Raw genomic sequence first — 23,292 nt, forward strand, 5'->3', positions numbered from 1 at the left:
GTGTTCTGAAACCTTTGTATCATATCCAGCATGAACGTTTCCAGCACTACAGTACTGTACTACAGTTCTGTGGAATCAGACCAGACGGACTAGCCTTCGATCCCCACGCGCATCAGTGAGACTTGTGCGCCCATGACCCTGTCGCCAGTTCACCGTTTGCCATTCCTTGGACCACTTTTGGTAGGTATTAACCACTGCATACCAGTAACACCCCACCGCTGAGACCTGCCGTTTTGTAGATCCTCTGACCCAGTCATCTAGCCATCACAATTAGGCCCTTGTCAAAATCACTCATTTTTCTTGCTTCTAATACATCAACTTTGAGAACTTACTATTCAGTTACTGTCTAATGTATCTTTCCCCATGACAGGTTCTAGTATGGCAATGCCCCGGTGCCCAAAGTGAGGTCTTATTAGGAAATTGGAGGTTATTATAACCACACACAGGAACAAAATCTGTAATGGGATGTTCAAGAAGCAAGTATGAGTGTGATAGTCAGGTGTCCACAAACATTTGGCCATACAGTATGTATTTCAGACTGTGCTTCATGGTCGAGAGCCTAAATTTTCCTTAAATATCATTTTATTGACAATTTCACTCTTTAATCAGCCGAACGATTAACGAGCGGTACGCTGAGGATTTTAGATTACCGGAGAGACACTTGCAGCTCATCAGAATGTGGTTATTGATTAGTGATTTTGCATCAGCTCTTCATTAATTGCTGTCCTGTGTGCATATTGAATGATAGGAATAACACTCTGTCGCTCCGCAGCTCAGCCCACTGTAAACATCGACTCCTCGGCTGAGAGTGTACTATAATAATGAAGCTTGAAATCTCATAATTTTTTCAGACAGATTAGAATAACTCCACTTGGTCGGCTGAGAACTGAACACATATTTTTGGGATTCAGATACAGAAAACTTGCCCACTTCAACATAATTGCTTTTGTGTTTTCCTTCATCAGTTCGCAGATCGCTTTACTCAGCAAAGCAAGTTTTGGGATCAGATCCATCACAGGAATTCAAGGCTAAATTGACTTTAAAGACTTTTTCAGATTGTACTCACATGCATACGTTATATCTCCTGGTGTACCATAAAGGTACGGGTCGAGTCATCCTAATTAGCTTGTTGTCATAACAGTGTGTTATGAAAGAATAAAATGTGTGTGTGTGTGTGTGTGTGTGTGTCCTAGCATGATTAGTTGACAGTATTTTAAACGAAACATTATCCTCTTTTTATTGTCCCTAATGGCTGCTTTATATTACTGTCATTTTCCATTACACTAAGCACAGGAGAAAACAGCCAAAGCAGACAAGACCGGCTCTCCGGTCCTGCATTCTCAAACCCCTTCAGTCAAAGAGATAATAGAGATGAAAATCTGCTCAGTTGCTAAGACCAGACTTGCTCAGCTGTGATGCTGCTATAAGATTGATATGGCTGTACCTGTGTATAGCATTGGAACAACATAAAATAACATGCATAGCTTTTGAAGCGTCACCGATTCCTAACTCTGCTCCTGGAGTAGTCGGGTTAGGTGTTAAAAGCAGGGAAAACACTCTAATGTTCAGGACGGGGGTAATCCAGGACCAGGTTTTCCCGAACTTGTGCTCTTGTTGATGGAATTTATATTTGTGCATTGATGAGTTCTCTCCAGCTTTGCCTAATTCCTTGGCAAGAATGCATTTTAATTTTACTTTTAGACTCCATCAGCACCAGCCATGGGGAATTATTTTTTCTTTGAAATTTAACCATCAATAGCTTGGCTTAACCTGTCCATTGAATGCGAAACATCATTCTGTGAAATGTTCTACAGAGGCAGCACTAACTCTAACAGTTAGTCCCTGTGAGTCAAATGTATTTCATTAAATTTGTTATCTGGAGGACACTCGAGATTATCCGAAACTAATAATTCATAAAAAGTGTTCTTTAATATCATCACTGATATGGTGAATATATGGATATGGAGATAGTTTCTTTAAGAAGACATTTATTTAGCATTTATGGAAGGAGTCAAAAGTGTCAGTGATTTTGCACCATGGGAAAGTCTTCAGGACAGTCTTTTGTCCCACTGTGGCCTCTCAGGGTCAGGACAGGTGTGTGTGTGGGCTGTAGGACCGCCGTCACACCCCTGTCTTAGTAATGTGAGAACCTGTGTTTTTGTCTTATTATCTTCAAGAGAGAGATAGACTGCTCTGTGATAAAAATAAATAAATAAATAAAAATAAAAAATATTTTTTTTAAAAAAAGCACGAGGTGTCGCTGAATAACAAATGAAAAAGTAATCGCTGGTAAATGAATGTGGTATAATATGAATAAAACACTTCAGGATGTGGTATTATTGGAAACTAATCCTGTTATTACGCTCAACTGTACCTCAGGCTGCATTCCACCATGACATCATTGATAATTTTCTTATAACTAGGTGTGTCCTGTTGTGTTTTATTGCTTACTTTTATTACAAACGTGATGTTCAGATATTTTCTCATAACTGAACAGAGATGGTCAAGCGTATTTTTTAAAAAGTTTCAAATTTCACGTCACGAGACGTGTAACACGCTCAGACGAAAGCGCTATCCGGGTCCTTCCACATGCACGAACTCACCAATGCTCGTGATTGGCTAATGTGGCTATAATTGACAGGAGAGAGAGTATGCCACCAATCCCTTCCTGACAGCATGGCCAATTATGCTTTCTTTGACTCCTGGTTACAGATATCTGTGGCATCATTGGGATTCAAACTCGCGATTGGCAGGGTCTCCGTTGTTAATGAGGCATTAATGTCCCAATCCATTTGACACACAATTTTCTGTTGCAGTTGTGACTCAGAGCCCTAGTTCCCTGTCCTGATAAAAAAAATAATAATAAAATAAAAAAACATGAATTTCATTAGTGTGAGGAGAATAGGTGGAAAAAAAAAGCCTAGGCAGGTTTATTCCCTCCTCCACACATCAACACCAAGACGGTTCTCTTTTTTACAGAAACATTCTCAGTGTATAACTTCGTCTTTATTACATCGCCTCAGTGTCATGGAGTTAGAATCACTGTGTGTGTTAAACTCTCCCACTGAGTTCCAGCACTACAGCAGCAGATGGTTCAGGTTTTAACCAAATTAATCCCAATGTTCCTCACATAAAGCCCAACAGATCAAACAGTATAGCTCATGCAGGCAATGTGGCAGAACAAAAAAATGTTTAATCCAGCTTCCATATTCAGAACTCTAACAGCCTATGTGATATGGTCTAACAACCATTAGCTCAAAGAGGATTGGCCTTTCATTTGGGTTCACACTGTATTCTGCTCTATTAATGGGTTTGATTTGGGGCGTGGGGGTTGGGGAAACAGAGAGGCCTTGGGAATCTGCCAATCTGGTCACGTGTCACTGTGTTTTACTTCTGAGACTTCTAATTTGAAGCATCTTTGAAGGTGACTAACTAAATCGACAAGAAAAACAGCGAAGCAATTCATTGTTTTTAAACTTTAGTTCTTTAATTAGGGCTTCACTTCTGAAAGATTATGTTTGTAGGGATGTGAATAGCTTAAACGTCTCTGTTCCTTTCACTCTCTGCACTCACCTTGATAATTATACAGTCATTTTGTGTTCCTTTCCAAGATTCGGGAGCAAAAGGAAATAGAAAGGTGTTTTTTTTTTTTTTAATGTGTAATAAAAAGAGGAGATCAATTAAAGGAGATGATTCAATTAAAATAAAAATAAAAAAATCTGCTGGATGAATAAATGTAATAAAATGTCCCCAAATTTTAGAGAGACCAAATTTAGGGTTGTATTCAAAGTCAGGAACCCAAGTCCAAAATTTGTGATATTTACACTGGAAAAGTTGCGCTTATTCAGAGTCAGGTTACACACTTAGATTATGCATATGCATTTAGATTATGCAATTCACCTGCATGCAGTTAATACCTCCGAGCTTGCCGGATTTTATTTAAGTAGAAGTGGCCGAGACACTGTTCTTAAACATATTCACTTACCTTTAAATCTATCAACAACTGGGGGGATAGAAAATACTGACTGAAACTCGGACAGATTTTCTTTCTTTTCGAATGTAATACGCTGTAACGTAAAAGAGACAAGAGACAGATTAAAAATACAAATGAAAAGGAAAATGACAAGCTCTGAAATAAGCATCTACTCCCTGAGTTCCCTGGGATAGGCTCCAGGCTCCCCCATGACCCTGTGTAGGATAAGCAGTATGGAAAATGGATGGATGGATGGACATAAAAGCTGATTTCCTGCCAAATGATGCTACTTAAATTGCAGACTAAGCATGAATACTTCTTTTATTTCTCCTTTTTATTTAGCCCTGGATCTGAGCTAACCATTCATATATATATATTTAAAAAAAAAAAAAAAAAAAAAACAGTCCCTTATGAATGGAGGTTAATTTGCCTCTGTTACCTCAGGGCAGTTAGTTATGTTAGTTAGTTTCCTCTGCTCTGTCATGTTTTTCAGATGCTTGCCTAATCACTGTGAGCATGGAGGAAGGTGCACTCAGACCTGGGACACTTTCAGCTGCTCCTGTGAGGCCACTGGATACACTGGAGCCACCTGTCACACATGTACGTACACTTACGTTTGAAATACACGGCATTGCCTTTTATAATTCCTTCCCAGCTGTACTGTACTGTACTGTAATTTTGTGGCTACTCTATAATTGCTGGATTTCTGAGTAATAATTTTCAAAGTGCACAATTCTTTGGAGTTTTAAATGACTTCCTGATGCAGACGAGCGATAATCAGCATGATTACTGGTCTACGCTGTTATATGAAAACTCTTGATTGACCTACATTGTAGAAGTTGTAATTAGGTTATTAATAGGAGCAGTAGGATTATGTTTAGTGAATAATAGGGTATGGAAGGTCATTTTTTTAATCATGGGTAATGTTCATGTACATAAAGCAATGTGACTGAGTTAGTCAGTAGCATCAGTGATAAAGGAAGTGACTTGGGGCCTTTTGTCGGAACGAAAATGAGAATGAATTTGTTTGTCCTTGAGTCGTAAACAATGAGCAGGGATGGAAAAAGTACAGGAACCGTGCTTAAGTAGAAGTATGCATACTGGGTCAAAATTATAAGTAGAAGTATGGAAGCAAATGGACTAAAATTCAAGCCTCAAACATAATTTGATAATTGGAAAAGAGCTGAGCACACGTTCACCATGCCCGATCCTGCATGACTAGCTAGTTCCCTAAGCAGTCAGTCAGGATAATATTCTGCTAACTCAGACAATCCTAAAATTCAGCTTTTTAAAATGAACGTTAAGGAACGTCATCAAAATTTCATTAGCTAGGTATTTTAACAAGCTAGTTAAGTGTAAAACTTAACTAACCAGCTAAGTTAGCTACCTAAATTACAAAATGTAACTAATTAACATACTACACTTAACTAGCCAGCTAATTTAACAAGCTAATTTACAAAATGTAACAAGCTAGCTAATCTAACAACTAATGTCCAAAACTTAACTAGCTAGCTAATTTAACTAACTGAATTACCACACTTAATTAGCTAGCTAGTATAACAGGCTCATTTACAAATCTTTACTAGCAAATTTAACCAACTCATGTACAAAACATAGCTAGCTAGCTAAGTAAACTACCTAAAATTACAGAACTTAGCTAGCTAATGTATCAAACTTAAAGTTAACTTTAAGTTAAAATACACTTAAATATAACTAAAATTTTACTCAATCTTTGTAATTTAAAATATTTTTTGTTATATTTAAGTGTATTTGGCTTAAAGAAATTGATTTATCAATGTAAAAATTTTGAGGTAATTAGTTTCCTCAAATTTTTTTCAGGTAAATGAACTTATCCGGGTTTACAGTGCAACCAGTGCTGGAAATATAGCGATATCATACATTTTAAAAATGGAAGCTTGTTGTTTGTTAGCTCTCAGAACCTTTGTTGATGATAAAAGAGAATATTTTGAAGATTTAAATGTAGTCAGTGTACTATATTCAAAACCATTTTTTTGTTTGTTTGTTTGTTTGTTTTGTTTTGTTTAGTTTTTCACCTATTTCACTGTGGCTGTTCAAAACCAGCAAGATAAAACATGCAGTATTTAAACACAACTGAAACAGAATAAAGCTTTGTCTTTGGTCATGACTTCTAGAAGGATCTCTAAACACTTTAGAGTTATGATGCATGCTTCGTACAAGGGTTTTACAATCAAAAAAGGAAACAAAAACACTTTATTTTTACACTTTACATTTCTTAAAAACTTGTTTTTGTGGAGCGTCCACAATCCGTGTAAGTTACGATAAAACTGATAACACTGCTGTGATTAATTAAAATGAATGAATCAACCCATTGATCTGACCAATCAGATTTGAGCATTCAAAGCACAGCCTTACAACAATGACTGAAATAAGTTTACTGCGTCTTCTTTATTTTTAATGGACAATATAAATAAAGGGATTCTGTCCAACAGCGAGACAGTCTGCCTGTCCTTTGTTTACAGGGATGTCATTCTGTCTCTCCTTTTATTAAACAAAGCTGTCTTTCTTTTTAAACGGAGCTCTGAAATCTACACTTATAAAAAAAAAAAAAAAATAGCGTGTGACATGAAGCTCGGAGGCTTCGGAAACATTACCATGTTTATCTTTACTGATGTTTGAGATGGCACGACCTTTGTAGCACAGACTGGCACAAAACCTTTTTTTTTTTAATCTATTGATTTGGAGTCTACATGAAAGACCATATCTGTACATTACCACCCACACTAAAGTTAAATCATTTCACATCTAACCAGAGCGTCTGTGATTTTGTGCTTACGTCCACAGCGTGCGCTCTATTACGTAACACATAACACACCTCATGACCACTCGATCTCGATCTGCCTGGAATAAAGTGTTTTCATTATTTGGAAGAGATAATACATTTTTTTTTTTTTTAAATTTAAAAAAAGGTAATTGCTTAAATGCTGCGTATTCACTTTGTAAACTTTTCGCTTAGTCGTGTCATGTCGTTTTCCTTCTAGCTTTGTACGAGCAGTCATGTGAAGCTTATAAGCACCTGGGTAAACATTCAGATGTCCACTGGATTGATCCTGATGGCAGCGGACCTCTAGGACCCTTCAGAGTCTTTTGCAACATGACAGGTAATTTATGTACCAAAGTCCAAACGTCCACTGCTAACTAAATTACAGATTTAGGATTAACGCTGTGCATTTGGAGTGTATATGATGTACGTATTTGCTGTGAACTGTGAACAGGATATTATGACAGATTTTAAAACGACTACAAGGTTTTCTGAAAATGCTAAACACACAAAAAAAAATTTTTTGTCTTGGTGTCAAATGACGGACGTATTTTTGTTTAATAAGTATCAACGGAGTACAGTTTGTTGTAGCTTTCGACAACTGATTAATGAATAACAGTTTTCAGTGCTAATTGGGAAATGCCCTGAGGATTATTATCTAGACGTTCAACCCAAATAGCACACTACAGAGAAAACAACAAACATTTTCACTCCTCGAGTCCTTGAAGGAAACTCACCATAGTGTTACAGGATGTTAACAAGACAAACAGATGTTTAGACTTAGACAACCTGGACCTAGAGCACTGCAATGATCTTGGGCTCTGTTTGGACTTGGTATAAACAACCGTTTTGAGTGATCTGATTCATGGATATTTTTGCTATTTTCATGTGTCTCGAATGTGTCTTCAATAACCACAATGTTTGTCTGTTAATCAGAAAAGACAGCCCTCTTTTCCATGAGCTGGAGGTGGTGCTTTAAGGCTGACCTTCCATACATCCATCTAAATTATTTTGCATGATGTAACATAAAAGCATGAGTCGGTTTGAAATTGAAAAAATATCCACCCATGCATCCCACTTATCCTACACAGGGTCATAGGGGGAGACCTGGAGCCTATCCCAGGGAAATCAGGGCACAATGTGGGGGACACCCTGGACGGGGTGACAACCCATTGCAGGACACAATCACACACATTCACATACTATGGACAATTTGGAAATACTAATCAGCCTACAACGCATGTCTTTGGACTGGGGGAGGAAACCGGAGTACATGGATGAAACCCACAAAACATGGAGAGAACATGTCAAGGTTGGATTCGAACCCCCAACCCGGGAGGTGCGAGGCGAACATCTCATAGGAGTATAGTATATTACCAATATATTTCTGTGTGAATAGTCCTAGTGGTAATTATCATAACAGCATTAATCACTACAAATTTGGTTTCATTTAACAACATGGCTTCCACCTTCATTATTCAGCAGCACACAAAATAGCACTTGATCCAGCACATCCTATTTTGTATTGTCTGCGCGCAACTTAATGCAGCTACAAGATACTAAACCGAGGTCATTAACTCGTAACATGTGTGTTGGATATAGGATTTTATCATGTGGTTAGTTTGAGATTTTGACTTGATTAATAAAATCATGGCAATGTTTTTTTTGTGAATTTGATGCAGCTAAAAGGGCTGCCAGATCTGTCCAAATCAACCCACATCACTAACAAAAAATCTACTCTAATACCAAAAACCAAAAAAGAATTTATTTTTAGCTATCAGTTTTTCTACGTTCTTCTAATTAGACCATCACTCACTTAGATTGCCCAATAAAGGCTTTACATGTAATGCCAGTGCAAACTGTGCAGGAATTTATAAAGCTTTTCTTCAGGTCACCTCATTTGCATTTTAACCAGCACACAAACCGAACGTAGAATGTAAGCTGCGTAAACAAATTAAAATACTGGTGATTGTGTTCTTTTGATGTCATATAATAATGCAAATTATCACATTATGATCTTGCTCAATGACCTACCACTGCGTCAAACATTTCAACAGACAAGAAAGATTTCCCAGAACCATGTTTAGTGCTGCTCATTTTTGTGACTTCTTTATTAGATATGATTTTTTTTTAACTCAAAACAAATGTGATTGGTATAATCGCATTACCAAATGTGATTGGTAAGGGTATAATCACTGGGGATTATACCCTTGAGCACTTAAGACATTGCTGTAACGCAACACTCTTGTGACGGCCGTGCTGTGTTTCCAGAGGACAATGTCTGGACGACGGTGGTGAACAGCCTGTCGGCTCAGACAACCGTATCGGGTTCGAGCAGGGACAGACGTACCGTGCTGCAGCTGAACTACAGCGCCACCATAGAGCAGATCAGCGCCATTACAGATGTGGCAGATCACTGCGAGCAGCACGTCACCTACACCTGCCGCTCATCACGCCTACTCAACACTCCAGGTACAGAGAGGAAGAGTGTGTGAGGGTGTGTCCCATGCGGCAGGAAGATCTATTTGGGATGCTGATCTATCTATCTTCAACTGTCCATTTTCTGTGTGCCTGTGCCCAGTGTAGCCTCAGGTTCCTGTTCTTGACTAATAGTAGTGGAGCCCGTCGTGGGTCTTGAGGGCAGCAATGCCTTGTTGATGAGAGAGGTCAGAAGGAATGGTCAGATTCAAGCTGACAGGAAGGCTACGGTAAATCAAATAACTAATCTTTACAACCATGGTGAGCAGAAAAGCATCTCAGAATATACAACACATACAAGACCACATCAGCTTCCACTCCTGTCAGCCAAGAACAGGACCTGATGCTACAGTGGGCTCAGACTCACCCAAACTGGACAGTTGAAGATGTCAATCTTTCACGGTCCAGTTTAATCAGTGTGAATATTTTGTAAATATGACTTTCAAAAGTCTTTCCAAAAGTTTGCTCAACACCTACGGTGTGACATTTGCAAATAGCACAGCAGAAATTGTTTTAATATATTACCCAGATATTGCTCCCTAGTTCCTATTATACATAACATGTAACATTCCATGAACGTTGTCTAAATCTGTACAGTGTTTGTCTTAGATCGAGTAGATCTCATGCTGCATCCCTGAAGCCAATTTCAGAAGAAGAAGCAGAGTCTGTTCTATAAATATAAATATTTTCTCCTGTGCTGCCTGGTGGCTGTGATGTCAGTTCAATTAAAAACACAGGATCCCATGAGAAACAACAAATATATCCTTGACCGCCTTATGTACTCTTTATTAAGGGCTAAAACATGACAGACTGTAGATCTATTAATAAAAATGGACTTGAAAAAGAATACGTTCTGTAGAGGTTGTGACCCAGACCATGCTAACGAGCAATTTATAGCTCACATTATACTAATCTCATATGGATTTCAAATCAAATGCCAACTGTTATACATGTCAATTGTATATTATACATATGGATACCACTTAATTTTCAGAAACGTCGCCTTAATGAGACGTTTCTCTGATTATTTAAGTGTCAAACTATGCCTCTGTTAATGATTAAAGTTAATGTTCAGTCTTCAGCCTGAAATATGCCTCGTGCATGCAGTACTTTTTATAAAATAACAGAGCTTTTGACACGCATTGCCTTGCATAAGTATTTACCCTCCTTGAACCAACCCACATTTTGTAGTGTTACAACATGGAACTAAAATTTTCAATACTATTTTATGCAGTAGTTCTAACATTTATTTTTTTTTTATTCTGACACAAAGGATAATTAAACCAAAAAAAAGCATAAAAGGTTTGGTTGCATAAGTGTTCATCCACACCCCTTTCCCACCACCCCGAGGCAATCATTTGTGTGCAGTGACACTTGGGATATGGCTCTATCAACTTTGTACATCTTCATCCTGATATTTTTTTTTTTTTTTGCCATCCTTCCGAGAAAAAGTTCAGATTGGATTGTAAACTACCTCCCACAGACACGTTATGTGAGTCTGCATGGTCATGCATCAAACGTAACCTTTCAGAGCAATGAAAATGACAGTCCCTTTTCGCAAAACTCACCATGGGGCCTTTCCTTCATGTGTCCTAAAGTATAATTATGAATTGGCTTTGTAGCATTCATTTCCACTGCTTAAAGTGGATATTGTGCCAGATGTTTAATAAATATTTATTGGTTAAATGTTTGTGTTTAAGTGAAGTGTTATTCATAATTATCCCGTTATTCAGAGGATGAAATTGTATTTGTCACAGTTGGATGGACTTCATGTGGTTTGGAGACTCACTCTCTCGCTCTCGTGTGATGAATGCCCAGGAGGACAGCGATGTTGATTGTGTTTTGTGGCTGCGGTTTGCCACATGTGCTCCAGATGGTTCAACACAACACAAGCTGCTTCATTATCAACACATAAAAAAAAAAAAAGCTGCTTCTTTTATCAACATGGTCAGCTCTGTCTGTGTGTGCTGGCACATAAGTGATGGAAGCTCGTTTTGAATGTAAAATGGCTGCCTTCATGTTTGTGCTGGTGTTGTTTTTTAATTTTATTTATTTATTTATTTTTACAGTGACTCAGACCTGCAATAGAGTGACACTTCTTGGACTTTTATTTGCTGAGTATTAGCACTTATTCCATGTCCCCATATTTAACATCAATATCAATTGCTGCTTAAATATATTGCAAATTGCTGTGGTGTAAGAGAAATAAAACACTTGTTATAGGAAAATATTCACCTTGGACAGGGTAACTTCATCACCTTACACAATCATATTGCCAATAATAACACTTTTACGTATTAATGAACCCTTTCTCACAGTATACTAGCGTTCCATTCCAGCGGTGAAATGGAAATCAACTTATCAGACATTTTCAATCAGTATAAACAAACGAACTATTTTATTGCCACAAGAAGATTAGTCAGGACCCTGTTGGGTTTCTGAGTGTAGAGTATCATGACTCGTAGCTGCTAGTAGGCAGGGTGATGGGAAAGGGGAGGTGTTGGGAAAACCATTCACACCTCTACAGAATAACATCGGTGCGGTAATATAACTGACAGCACAGTGAAAGCATTTTTGCTTACAAATGCAGCAATAAAATTATAACATTTCAACCTAATCGGCTAGGTTATTTAAAAAAAAAAAAAAAAAAAAAAAAAGAACCTTGCAGAAAAATCGCAAATTCTTACAGCCGTGAGTGTCTAGGTTTATATGAGCCATTAACCACTACTGTGGAGTGTGAATTAAATGCTGAACATGGGCACCCCCAAAACAGTCACAATTTCCTTTTTTTTTTTTTTTGGCTTCTGTTTAAAAAAAAAAGAGTTAAAGAACACTGCCATGCATTTCATCAATTTATATCTTCATTTAATATTGTGGAATTAAGTTAAAATATAAAATTTCAGCTTTACCTCTGTTCTGGAACTGGAGACTCCTTTTCATAGGAGACTTGTACTGTAAATGAAACCCTGGGAGAAGACGTGAAAATCAGGGTATTTATGATTAGCATGAAAGTTTTGCTGAAAAAATTTAGTATGTTTTGATGAAAAGCTGTTGCACACCAGGGCATGCTGAAATAATGAATAACATGCATCAGCAGCCACTGTAGGTCATGGATCTTTTTTTTATTTTATTTTTTTTGTAATGTTCTCTCTGCTCTGATAAGTGTTTAGCTTTTCACTTAAATGTGACACATTTCAAAAAGCTATTTTCTGCACAAAACTGCACATTTCCAAGTGAAACCAATGTCACAGAAGCATTTGACTAATAGAAAAACTGTCCTTGTTAATCTCACTGTTGGAAATGCCATCTGTATTGAGAGGATCAGACAGCAGGCTGAGTGCAAAACGAACGTTTATTCAAGTTTAGTCTCCTCCTCGATGACAAAAAACACTCTGACTGTCGCCAAGAAACAAAGTCCTGCTGAGAAGAGCCTTTATTTTAACTGTTTGAAACGTGTATTGCAATTTGAAACCAGCATGAGTCGGAGATTATTGCCATCTCACATATGCTCAAATCTAACAAAGGAGTGGATCATTTTGTACCAGTTCATTGGCTATAGAACATTTGTATCTGGAGAAACATTTGCAGAATTACCAAATCTGTGCATCTAGATACCAGCAGAGCTTATCCTTGAAATGTGTCAGTATTCAGTACATTTACGAAGCAAAGGACAAACTTAAAAGTGCATTGGCTAAGAGGTTTGTATTGATAGAGGTAGTTAATCTAAATTAGTCTCGAACAACTTCCTTGTAATGATGCTGTAATGGTAATGCTTAGCATGCCATGACAAAATGTAGCAACGATAAACAATCGCATTGCAGATCGAATCATTTGTATGAAGGGCCAAATCACAGGTCCTGGAGTACCCCCTGTCCTGCACATTTTATTGTTTTTCCTGTTCCCAATTCTAATCCAACAAATTATCTAATTAGTGGCCCTTCCAGAGATGGCGAGAGAGGGTTAATGCAGGACCTGGGGTAGTCCAGGACTATGATTGGGAACCTGTGGGATAAGGTGACTAGCAGTGGCTTAGTAAGAACACTGTAGTGTGCTTGTTGCTTATACTGGCCATGCTGATTGACCAGGTAAACCAGCATGAACCAGCTACACTCTCAGAAATAAAGGTATCAAAATGTACTTTTCCTTGATACTGGGGCTACTACCATCACAGGTGCATATATCTATGTATCTTGTACCTAGGAAGGTGCATTAGGTTTCGTTTATACCTTTAGCTTTAGTGTGTAACTTTACCTTTCGTTAACAGTCTACACAGATTACAGGGCATGGTGCGAAAAACAAAAAATATTGACAGAGATGCAGTTTTACAGGCGGAAATGCCTTGTTTATGAGAGACGTCCAAGGAGAATGGCTAGACTGATTCGAGCTGACAGGAAGGCTACGGTAACTGAAATAACTACTCTTTCCCACCATGGTGAACAGAAAAGCATTAAAATAAATAAAACCAGCATGGCCTTATTTTGGGCCAAGCCCCTGTTTGGGCAGAAGCCAAACGTTAGGCAAGGCCCTATTTTGTTCAACAGCTTCCTGTTGGACAAAGCACCATGATGAGCAGCCTGAAATCTAGCAGCCATTTGAAAGCCATATATATATATATATATATATATATATATATATATATATATATATATATATATATATATATTTGCACTCACATCCCCCCCACCCCCCCCTCGAAGTGGAGCTGTGATGAATATAGTGCCTCAGGGATTTGGCTCGGTATATGTGTAGTGTGGTACTGTGGTACTGTCTTTTTCATTTAGCTTGGACACACAATTGCTTGGCCTCCCTCCCTGTACCAGAGCGAACTCATTTGTCAAATCCATCTGCCACCTGTAATGTTTGTTGTGAGGCGGCAGCCACAGCTCTCTTCCTGCCAAACATCAGCCTACTGACATGAAGAATGACAATAAAAGAGAAAAGCAGAGGGGAAGGGGGTGGGTTGGGGGGTGGGGGAGTGGGGGGTGGGGGGTAAAAAGTGCAGTACCAACATAGAAGCAAAACGCAGCAAAATGGTTGAAACAGAAGTTCAGCCATGTTACATCCTTTGTATACCAGAAAATAGTTGCTGGTTGTAGCCTTACGCTGTATACTTCCATTGCAAGATGAATTCATGCCCAATTACTCAACCTGAAGCTTCAGAAAATGTGTGTGTTTTTATCTATTTACTGTTCCAGCAAATTACTGCATCTCACACAGAGGTGTCAATACTTCCTCATTAACCTATCAAAGCATGAAGCAGGTGGGCAGCAGGAGACGCAGGACAACGCAGATTAATACCCATAGCGGGTGATTTTAATCCAGGTCTCTTTCTAGCTCAGGTTTAACAGTGACATAATTTGTGCTCGTTTCAAATTCTGTGTCTTGGTTGCATTTGTGGTTTGCTTCATATGTTGAGATCAATCACATTTTTGTTCTTTGTGCAGTGTCTTTTAGCATGAGTAAGTTTGGTGTCGGTTAATATTTTAATCTTTCTTCCTATCTTACCTGTTGCTCTTTCAGAAAATGTAGCTCGCAAAGGTTGTATATTTGTGGCACTAAAGATGCTCAAGCAATCTTTGACTCTGCTAGGACTTACATAGTATGGTGGGGGGAGTCTCCTCAACCACCACTAGTGCGTAACGCCCACCACACAGCAGCTACTAGTGGAGAGGAGAGAGTGATGTACCCATTTCAGAGATGGGGATTATTAGGGGGACATGATAGAGAAGGGCCAATGGGGGAATATTTAATGACCAGAGAGTCTGGTCCTTGGTTTAATGTTTCATTTTTTTTACAGTATAGTGTCCACATCACTATACTGGGGCATTACACCCCACACAGACTAAAGAACCCATCCACCCATTTCCCATACCGCTTATCCTACACAGGGTCATCGGGAGCCTGGAGCCTATCCCAGGGAACTTGGGGAACAAGGCAGGGGACACCCTGGATGGGATGCCAACCCATTCACACACTATGGACAATTTGGAAGCCTACAATACAAGTCTTTGGACTGGGAAGGAAACCGGAGTACCTGGAGGAAACCCCGGAAGCACGACGAGATCATGAAAACTCCAAGCACACAGGTCGAAGGTGGGATTTGAACCCCCAACTCTGGAGGTGTGAGGCAAGCGTGCTAAGCCACCACTAAGCCACCGTTGCCCCATAGAGCCCATTTTTATTAAAATTGTCATTCTACCATAATTGCCATTATTTATAGGTACAGTATAATAACTGTCGTTTTCACCTCTGTAACAAACATTCGAAAATAGCAGACCCCCCTGCCTATGGTTTATACACTCCATTTTGAGAACAATGTCTTTAAAGTATATGAATTATATTTGATGTAAAAGGCATTCAGGGTTTGATTCAGGCCTAGACACTCATCCATACACACTAATTATATCCGAGAGTTGTTATTCAAATCTTGTGCTGCGGTGATTCATAAACTTCACATTCACATACTGTCAATTTTCACATAATACTTCTTGATTGCGTATTTTTCAGCACCAGAAGATCAGGGTTAGGTTTTTGTGTGCTCTTCAGATGAGAAGAATCAAATGACTTCCTACATATGTCAGCTTTGTAATGAGTTTAAACACATAATTCTTTAGAAGAAGAAAAAAAATGCATAGGCGTGCTTTTGCTGTATTCCTAACGTATGCATATGAGTATATCTAAATATGCGCAAGCATTCTTTAAAAAAAAAAAAAAAAGTTGTTTAAAGAGTTCCTGTCTCTTTTATTTCTATACATGTTTTTTCCATCTGCATGTCAAAGTGGTTGAGCTTGTGTGTTTTTGTGAGGAGGCTATAAAAACAGAAACCGTTCTGTCCTCGAGCATGTTGATTTCTTTTCCACTTTTTTGTGGTGGATCAGGAGAAGCTGTTTGAATGTTTTGCTGTGTGTGAAGTTTGTGAAGTGATCATCTGTCAGAGTAAGGGCCAAAAAAAAAAAAACTCACAGCTACATTTACTGTTCCTTTTCCCCCACAGTATTTCTTCCAAATAACTTCTCTATTGGAATATGGTGAAGAGAAACCACTGTACTGTCTACGAAGAATGTAAAAAGATATTTATATTACATAATACTCTTGTTCAGTAGATTAAATAAATGACATGAAATAATCCATTATAACACAAGACTGTTTAAATTCTCAATTCTGATTCTGAATGTGTTCATTCATTTTGATTCATTCACATTTTATATTATACAAGGTTTATATTAATGCGCTACATCTAATACTTTACCATTTAATCTTTACGCGTATGGTGGATGCTCCTCATAAACAGATTAAAAAATGCATATAATGTCTTTCACTACAGCTGTATTGTATTATTATTATTATTATTATTATTACATGCAGTACAATATGGCCATGAACTGGACAGCCTTATGTTATTTTGTAACAGTTATGTAACAGTATAAAGTAAACCGTAAACAGTAATTTCGTTTGAAGATCGAAAACTATTTAGTATGGGATATACACAAAAACAGAAGAAATCAGGATGGGGCAAATACTTTTTCACAGCACTGTACACTAGCACTTTTGAGGTAAAATTCTGCTTTTTCTTTGTCTGCCACAACTTTCTTGCTAGATATCATTCTATGCTACTGTAAAAGTGGAAACCTGTTATTGGCAATTAGGTTTGTCTCCTAGTGATCTAACATTCTCCTACTCTGTTCAGTTAAGTAATCCAACAGCAGGAAAATTTTCAAAAGGTCAGGCAGAAAGCTTTTAGCCTGACATTCTACATAAATCTGTGACCTATGAAAAATGTATTATAAATGCTTTTAGTACAGCTTGTTACTGCTTCCAGTGAGCAGAGCTTCTTTACCAGATACTTCACCACACTTTTACTGTATCATAGTTTTCATAGTGCTTTCACTCTAACCCCAGTCACAGAATGTATGTCCTCCTGTGAGTTCCCTAGATGTTTCCAAGCCAACTGTGGTATATAATCTATCCAGCAGGTTCAGGGTTCCATCCATACACATTCACACATCCATTCATACACTACGGACACTTTGGACATGCCAATCAGCCTACCATGCATGTCTTTGGACTGGGGGAGGAAACCGGAGTACCCGGAGGAAACCCCCGCAGCACGGGGAGAACTCTGCATGCTGGAACTACAGAATTCTACTAGTTAATGACTTAATATTGAAAATTGAATTCTGTGGATAGTGTGGTCATGTGCAGATTTTATTCAGTCGTTCTCAACCATTCACTTCATGCCTTGAGAGAGAGAAAAAAATTAATTTCAGTTGTAGGAGACAGGACATGAACTCTACCTTGAACAGAAAGAAAGTATTGTGTTTGAAGTGCTGGACTTGTTACTTAATTACAATAAGACCTGCCGCTTCATTTCTCTCCATCAGGGAGTTATTAGAAAAAGCCAGAAAGAAGTGATGTCAACGAGAAGCACAAGGACATGTTTTATTATCAGATGTGTGCAGCTTTTCCAAGCTGTCCTCCATGTTGTCCTGAAGTGAATAAAACTGTCACGCCCCCTTTTTTCCAAGATGCTTTTAGACAGAAATTGGGATCCCTGCAGTTCTGAACAGCATGTAGCTTTTCTCCAGCAAATCTAAAGGCTAATCTTTTCACTCTGTGACTCCCTGCTACTCTCTACAGCTGGGATAATCCCCAAATGCTTTCTCTATTCTCACCCCTTTCTTTTACAGTGTCACCTTCAGAGACCACACAAAGAGAATCCTATTTACTGACATGAGACATAAAGGTGAACCTACTCCCAGGAGATTCAGGAAACTCTGAAATGGGATGAAAGAACTAGCAGTCACCTGCTTCTCTTTATTACACCGAAATGATTATTCAAGGCCTTGTGCACTCTCTGGCTCTCTGATTCAGCTGGGGGGGAAAAAGAGCCACTCCAAACAGTCCCTGCAGCAGGGATGTAGTTTGTAACAACTTGTGGAGATGGCTTTATATCCTCTGGAGGATGGAAATGTCTTCTCGCTGTACTTTAGGAGTGTGTAGTCTGTCATAAACCGTCATAAAAAAAGACCGTGGTTCTCACATTTCTGGATATTTTCCAGAATATTCTCCAGGCCTGCCCCATTACCTGTATGACTCTAGAGAGGCTCTGTGAATTTATCAAAAGAAAATGATTCACAACATGGCAAGGTCTCTGCAGGGAAAAACCTGCACAGTGGCATGATCATGAAGATACACAGTGCCGTTGAATGCTCGATTCTGATTGGCCAGGTGTTGATTTATTTTTCTATAAACTCTATATATTATATAACATGCTTTCATTATTATTACTCTTGTAACTTACACAGGGACTTGCATGGTAGATATTAATTATTAATTGTGGGGACATGGTGGTTTAGTGGTTAGCATGTTTGCCTCGCACCTCCATGGTTGGAGGTTTGAATCCCACGTCCGCCTTTGGGAAAGATTTCATGCTTTCCCAGTGCTTCATGGGATTCCCCTGGGTACTCTAGTCCCGTCCCCCCAAACCCCCCCCATCCCCCCCCTTTACAAAAATATGTCATGTAGGCTGATTGGCATTTCCAAAAAACAATAAAAAATTGTAATCAGTAACATAATCCAAGTATCACAATATGAAAGTAATGTAACCTGAGTATTTTGGAATGACTTCAAGGCCACTTATGTAAATAAAGTCAAGAGAAAAGCAATATGATCTAAAAGACTTTTATTTAGAGATTATTTTAGAGCTTAAAAACATGTTTAGATTTGTTTTAAATAAATAAATAAATAAATAAATAAAAGATCACTGTTGCTGATGCACGTAACATTACACCACAAAAGCTAGGGTGACTGTCACAGCTCAGTCAGATCAGAACTCGGTTTCCCAAATTGCAACACTCACTTCTCATGCACGCATGCACTCACCATCCCCGGAGTTCTGATCAGACACACCTGGCATCAATCATACACACACACTCTCACCGCTAGTACTTAGGGATGTCATTCACCTAGAGTCAATGCGAAGTATACGCTCAGTCAACTCGTTTCTCTGTGTTACCAAGCCGATCTAGTTAGTTAGTCTTCTCGTTATCCTCGACCCTTGTTTCCGATTTCGACTACGCTCTCTGCCCGACCCCGTTTGTGTTGTTCGTCTGATCGCTTGACCATTGCCTGTCTTACGACTACGTTTCTTGAACTTCCCGATACCACGCTCTACACCTGCCGCCCGCTTCTGCTTCCGTGCCGTTTCGAGGTTCGTGACAGTGACCATATTCTGGTTTTCCAATAGATTTAATAGCATTCAAAACAGTGTTACTATGAATACAGACTTTAATACACTGAAAAAGACACACTATTAGCTTTATATAAATACATATATGTGTATATATGTATGTATGTATATATATATGTATGTATATATATATATGTATGTGTATATATATATATGTGTGTATATATATATGTGTATATATATATATATATATATATATATATGTGTATATATGTGTATGTGTATGTATGTATGTATGTATGTATGTATGTATGTATGTATGTATTTATATATTTAATAATTGGTTCACTCTGCCCCACGTTTTACATGTTTTACATTCCATACATTCTTTTGAATATCTATGGAATAAAATAAAATATTGGATGCCATGAGAGTACCTTCTGCTGTCATTCACACATTTGAATGGCCATGTAGTACAAAGCAATGTGATAGTGTGAAATTAAAAATGATCTTATATGGCCATGGGCATTGTTTTGACTCAGGACAGCTGTCATGTTGACGCCGTACACAACAACGCTTCACTTTCGCATGTTCGCTGAGAGTAGGCTAAAGGTTGAGAGGCAGGAATTTGGCCAGTGGTTGCTGCAAGCCTTTTATTATCGATCAATTGGTGTGCGAGAAGGCGGGAATTACAGAGAGGGGTTAAAGCAGTGCAAATATGCGCGCACATGATGCAGTATTAGACCATAAGCACATCATAATGAAACTAAAGCTGAATCCTGGACATTTTCTCAAATTTAGAAATCCCGGTTGGACGTTTTTTTAAGGTCTGAGAAAGAGGACATGTCCGGGGAAAAAGAGGACGTCTGGTCACATTAACAAAAGTATTTCACAGAACAATTTGTATTCATTTCTACCAAGTTAACTTTGTGCACAATTTCTTTGTGCATGCACCAGAATGTTGCTCATGTGAGTCACGACATGTTAATGACATGATGTGTCATTAATTAATTAATAAAAATCAACTTCGGGGTGGTAATTGCAACACACCACAATGTTGTTGATTGTTTTCCTATAGCAGCACACCCAGAGGTGTTTTATTTCCTTACCTATGGATGTGCTAATGTGAAAATTATGTTTTCTTATTAAGAGGTTATGCAATGGAATGAAGTTGGATAAACAGCCTTCTTGGCACGATTCAATCAATTTGAGATGGTGGTCTTTGCTCCAGTGTTTATTTGGAAGCAATATAGACCATTCTTATTGATGAAGTATTTTGTGAAAATACAGTATATGATGTTAAATGATCCAACTCATCTAGGAAGAGCAATAAATCAGGTCTCATCATAGCCGATCCCTCGCAGCCCCGCTTTTCATGCTTCCCTGCTCGGTAAAGACCAGAATAAAATTCAGAGATTTTTAGACATGATTAAATCTTTTAAAGCATGTCTCCCCAGTCTTTCATTACGTACATTGCAGAGCAAGAATGACAACGGATGATGTGTCCAATCTAGCTGGGTTTTACCAAGCTCTGTCTCCAATCCCTTATGAAAATTGATTGGGCCTAAAAATATCTCTGCATTCTGTCATTGATTTGAAAACTTCTTACAAAAGAGTGCTGTTAGGCACTGCCCGGCATGTCAACCACTAAATCAGAATTTGCAATCGGAATGAATTGAACTCAGTACAACTCTCCAGAGGTTCACGTGTACTTTTTTTTTTTTTCTTCTCTGCCTCGCTGCCTCGATGCCTTGTGCTTCTGCCAGCTTCTGAGTCAGTATCTTTATATCTGAAACAGCAATTTAATAGTTGAAGTGGTTTCTGTAAACAAAACTGTTTGAGATGTGCTTGAAAGGTAGTAATTTGTCAAGATACTTCTAAGATATTACATCTGACTTCTACCTGGTGGAGTACTGTTAGCTGTCTGCTATTGGCTTATATCGTTTCTCTCAAAACTTTTTTATTACAAATAACTTTACAAATGGCCAGTACATTTGTAAGCAACCTCTGAGCTAGCAAGTTGGATAATGCAGTGTAATGTATGAATAAAGAGGCTACATAACCACTGGAACAAAAACAAAGTGCTTTCTCTCCCCCAGAGCACATGTACTTGTGCACTGCCTTATAGCCCCTTCTACTGATTTTTGCCTGAGTAGGGAGAATGTGCTATGGTTCTTATGTCTCTTTCACTCTCTATGCCACTCTGTCACATCTCTCTCTCTCTCTCTCTCTCTCTCTCTCTCTGTCTGTCTTTCCCTCCTCACATTTGTTTTTGATGCCTTTCCGCTGAGAGATGCGGCGAGTATGAATGTAGATTACATCGAGAAACATGTTGGCACGTGATGAAAGAATACAAAGAAGGCAAGACACACGTTTATGTCCTAGTCACAGAGCAAATGCAATTAACACTGGTCAATTAATCCTCATTTTCAGTTGCTGATTTGTTTCAGTTTATGGAAAATGTGGGACATCATTAAGGGTCCAGGGTAATTATCATAAAACGGATGATGAGGTGCTTTGGATCAGTGGAGGTCGGATGTGTGGTGTTTGAATACACATGACGGATTATTAACTAGCAGGCTTATGCTAATAAGACTGAGGACACGTTTACAGACAGCATGAGGGAGTGGGGTTTAGACAGGATGTCTTCTGATTGGATCACTCAGTGCTGTTATTTCTTAAAAAGAACTGAATTACCAGCCATATACTTAAATTCATCCAGTTGGGCATACTGTAGGTTACAGATTTTACTCTGTGTTCTAAAAGGTCATGTTAGCTGATTTAATCCTGAGATCCAGGGGTTGTCCAGTTTCCTCCCACTTCCCAAAACATGTCTTTAGGTGAACCTCTCACTCAGGATTAGCTAACAATGCAGTCAGAGAAAGAAAAAAAAAACTGAATGTCATGACAACAGTATGGCAACAAAGAGGCGAGTCCACACATCGAATGACATTACTGCCCTGATCGATTCCTGTGTTTGTCTGAGCTCGTCTTAAGGGCCGGGTGTTTCTACACCATTCCACCATGTTATGTTTCCCTGCAGGTTGCCGTTCAGAGGGAGCAATTTTCCTAGCAGCATGGTACAGAGTGAGCTCCAAAGGAGAGACAGATGAACAAACGAAAACCTGAGATCTCTTGATGAGATGAGTCACATCAGATGGAGCCAAAAAAAGAAGGCTTATATAGGCTTTTAATCGATGAAGAAAATCTAGCAAATCTATTCTCCTCAACCTCAGGAGTTGCTACATCATTTGAGTCCATACCAGGTATCAACTAGTGATGTTTTCAGGACAGCTTTTTAATCCAGTATTATTATTGTATCTGCAATAAATTAAACAAACTAGTTAAATTTAAACCGCTATGGCTGTGACCAGGCGGTAACTAAGGATGCTGTGAATGCATGGGCATGGGCTTCATATCTAGTCTCTCACTAATGCCCAGATGAAAGTAAAAAAGAACTTCTTTGTTGCATCCTGTGGTATACATAGTCTCCATCAGATGCCATGTGACCCTTTCTGGCAAGCTTTCTTAAACAGAATCTGTCCATTCTGAATAATTGTAATAATAAATAAATAAATAAATAAATAAATAAATGGTTATGGTTACATCCCTATCATAGACTTTCATTTTATTTTTATTTGATTGTGGTAATTTATATTTTATATGGTATTTTGTTCCTTTAAAAGCAGAAACTGTATCATATGAATATTTCTTGGATATGAGTGGGGTTCTAATGAATGCTAGAAATGGAGGAAATAGTTCTTCGGGTCCAAGAAGCTGCCATTTTGGCTGTCGCTGAAATTCCAATTAACCGATTGAGTCATGAAAGTGGAGACCAGTGTGAGCTCCGGG

General features: G+C 38.5%; 1 protein-coding gene across 1 annotated transcript in view; it reads left to right on the top strand.

Moving 5' to 3' along the window:
• LOC128599611 (contactin-associated protein-like 2) overlaps window positions 1-23,292 on the top strand; it is a 98,422-nt gene that overhangs the window by 36,466 nt on the left and 38,664 nt on the right. The window contains exons 10-12 of the mRNA XM_053611387.1: window positions 4,467-4,573; window positions 6,994-7,113; window positions 9,045-9,245. Coding sequence (XP_053467362.1) covers window positions 4,467-4,573; window positions 6,994-7,113; window positions 9,045-9,245 — 428 coding nt within the window. The remainder of the gene's footprint in view (window positions 1-4,466; window positions 4,574-6,993; window positions 7,114-9,044; window positions 9,246-23,292) is intronic.

The sequence above is a fragment of the Ictalurus furcatus genome, chromosome 23 (assembly GCF_023375685.1).
Source record: "Ictalurus furcatus strain D&B chromosome 23, Billie_1.0, whole genome shotgun sequence".
Lineage (NCBI taxonomy): Eukaryota > Metazoa > Chordata > Actinopteri > Siluriformes > Ictaluridae > Ictalurus > Ictalurus furcatus.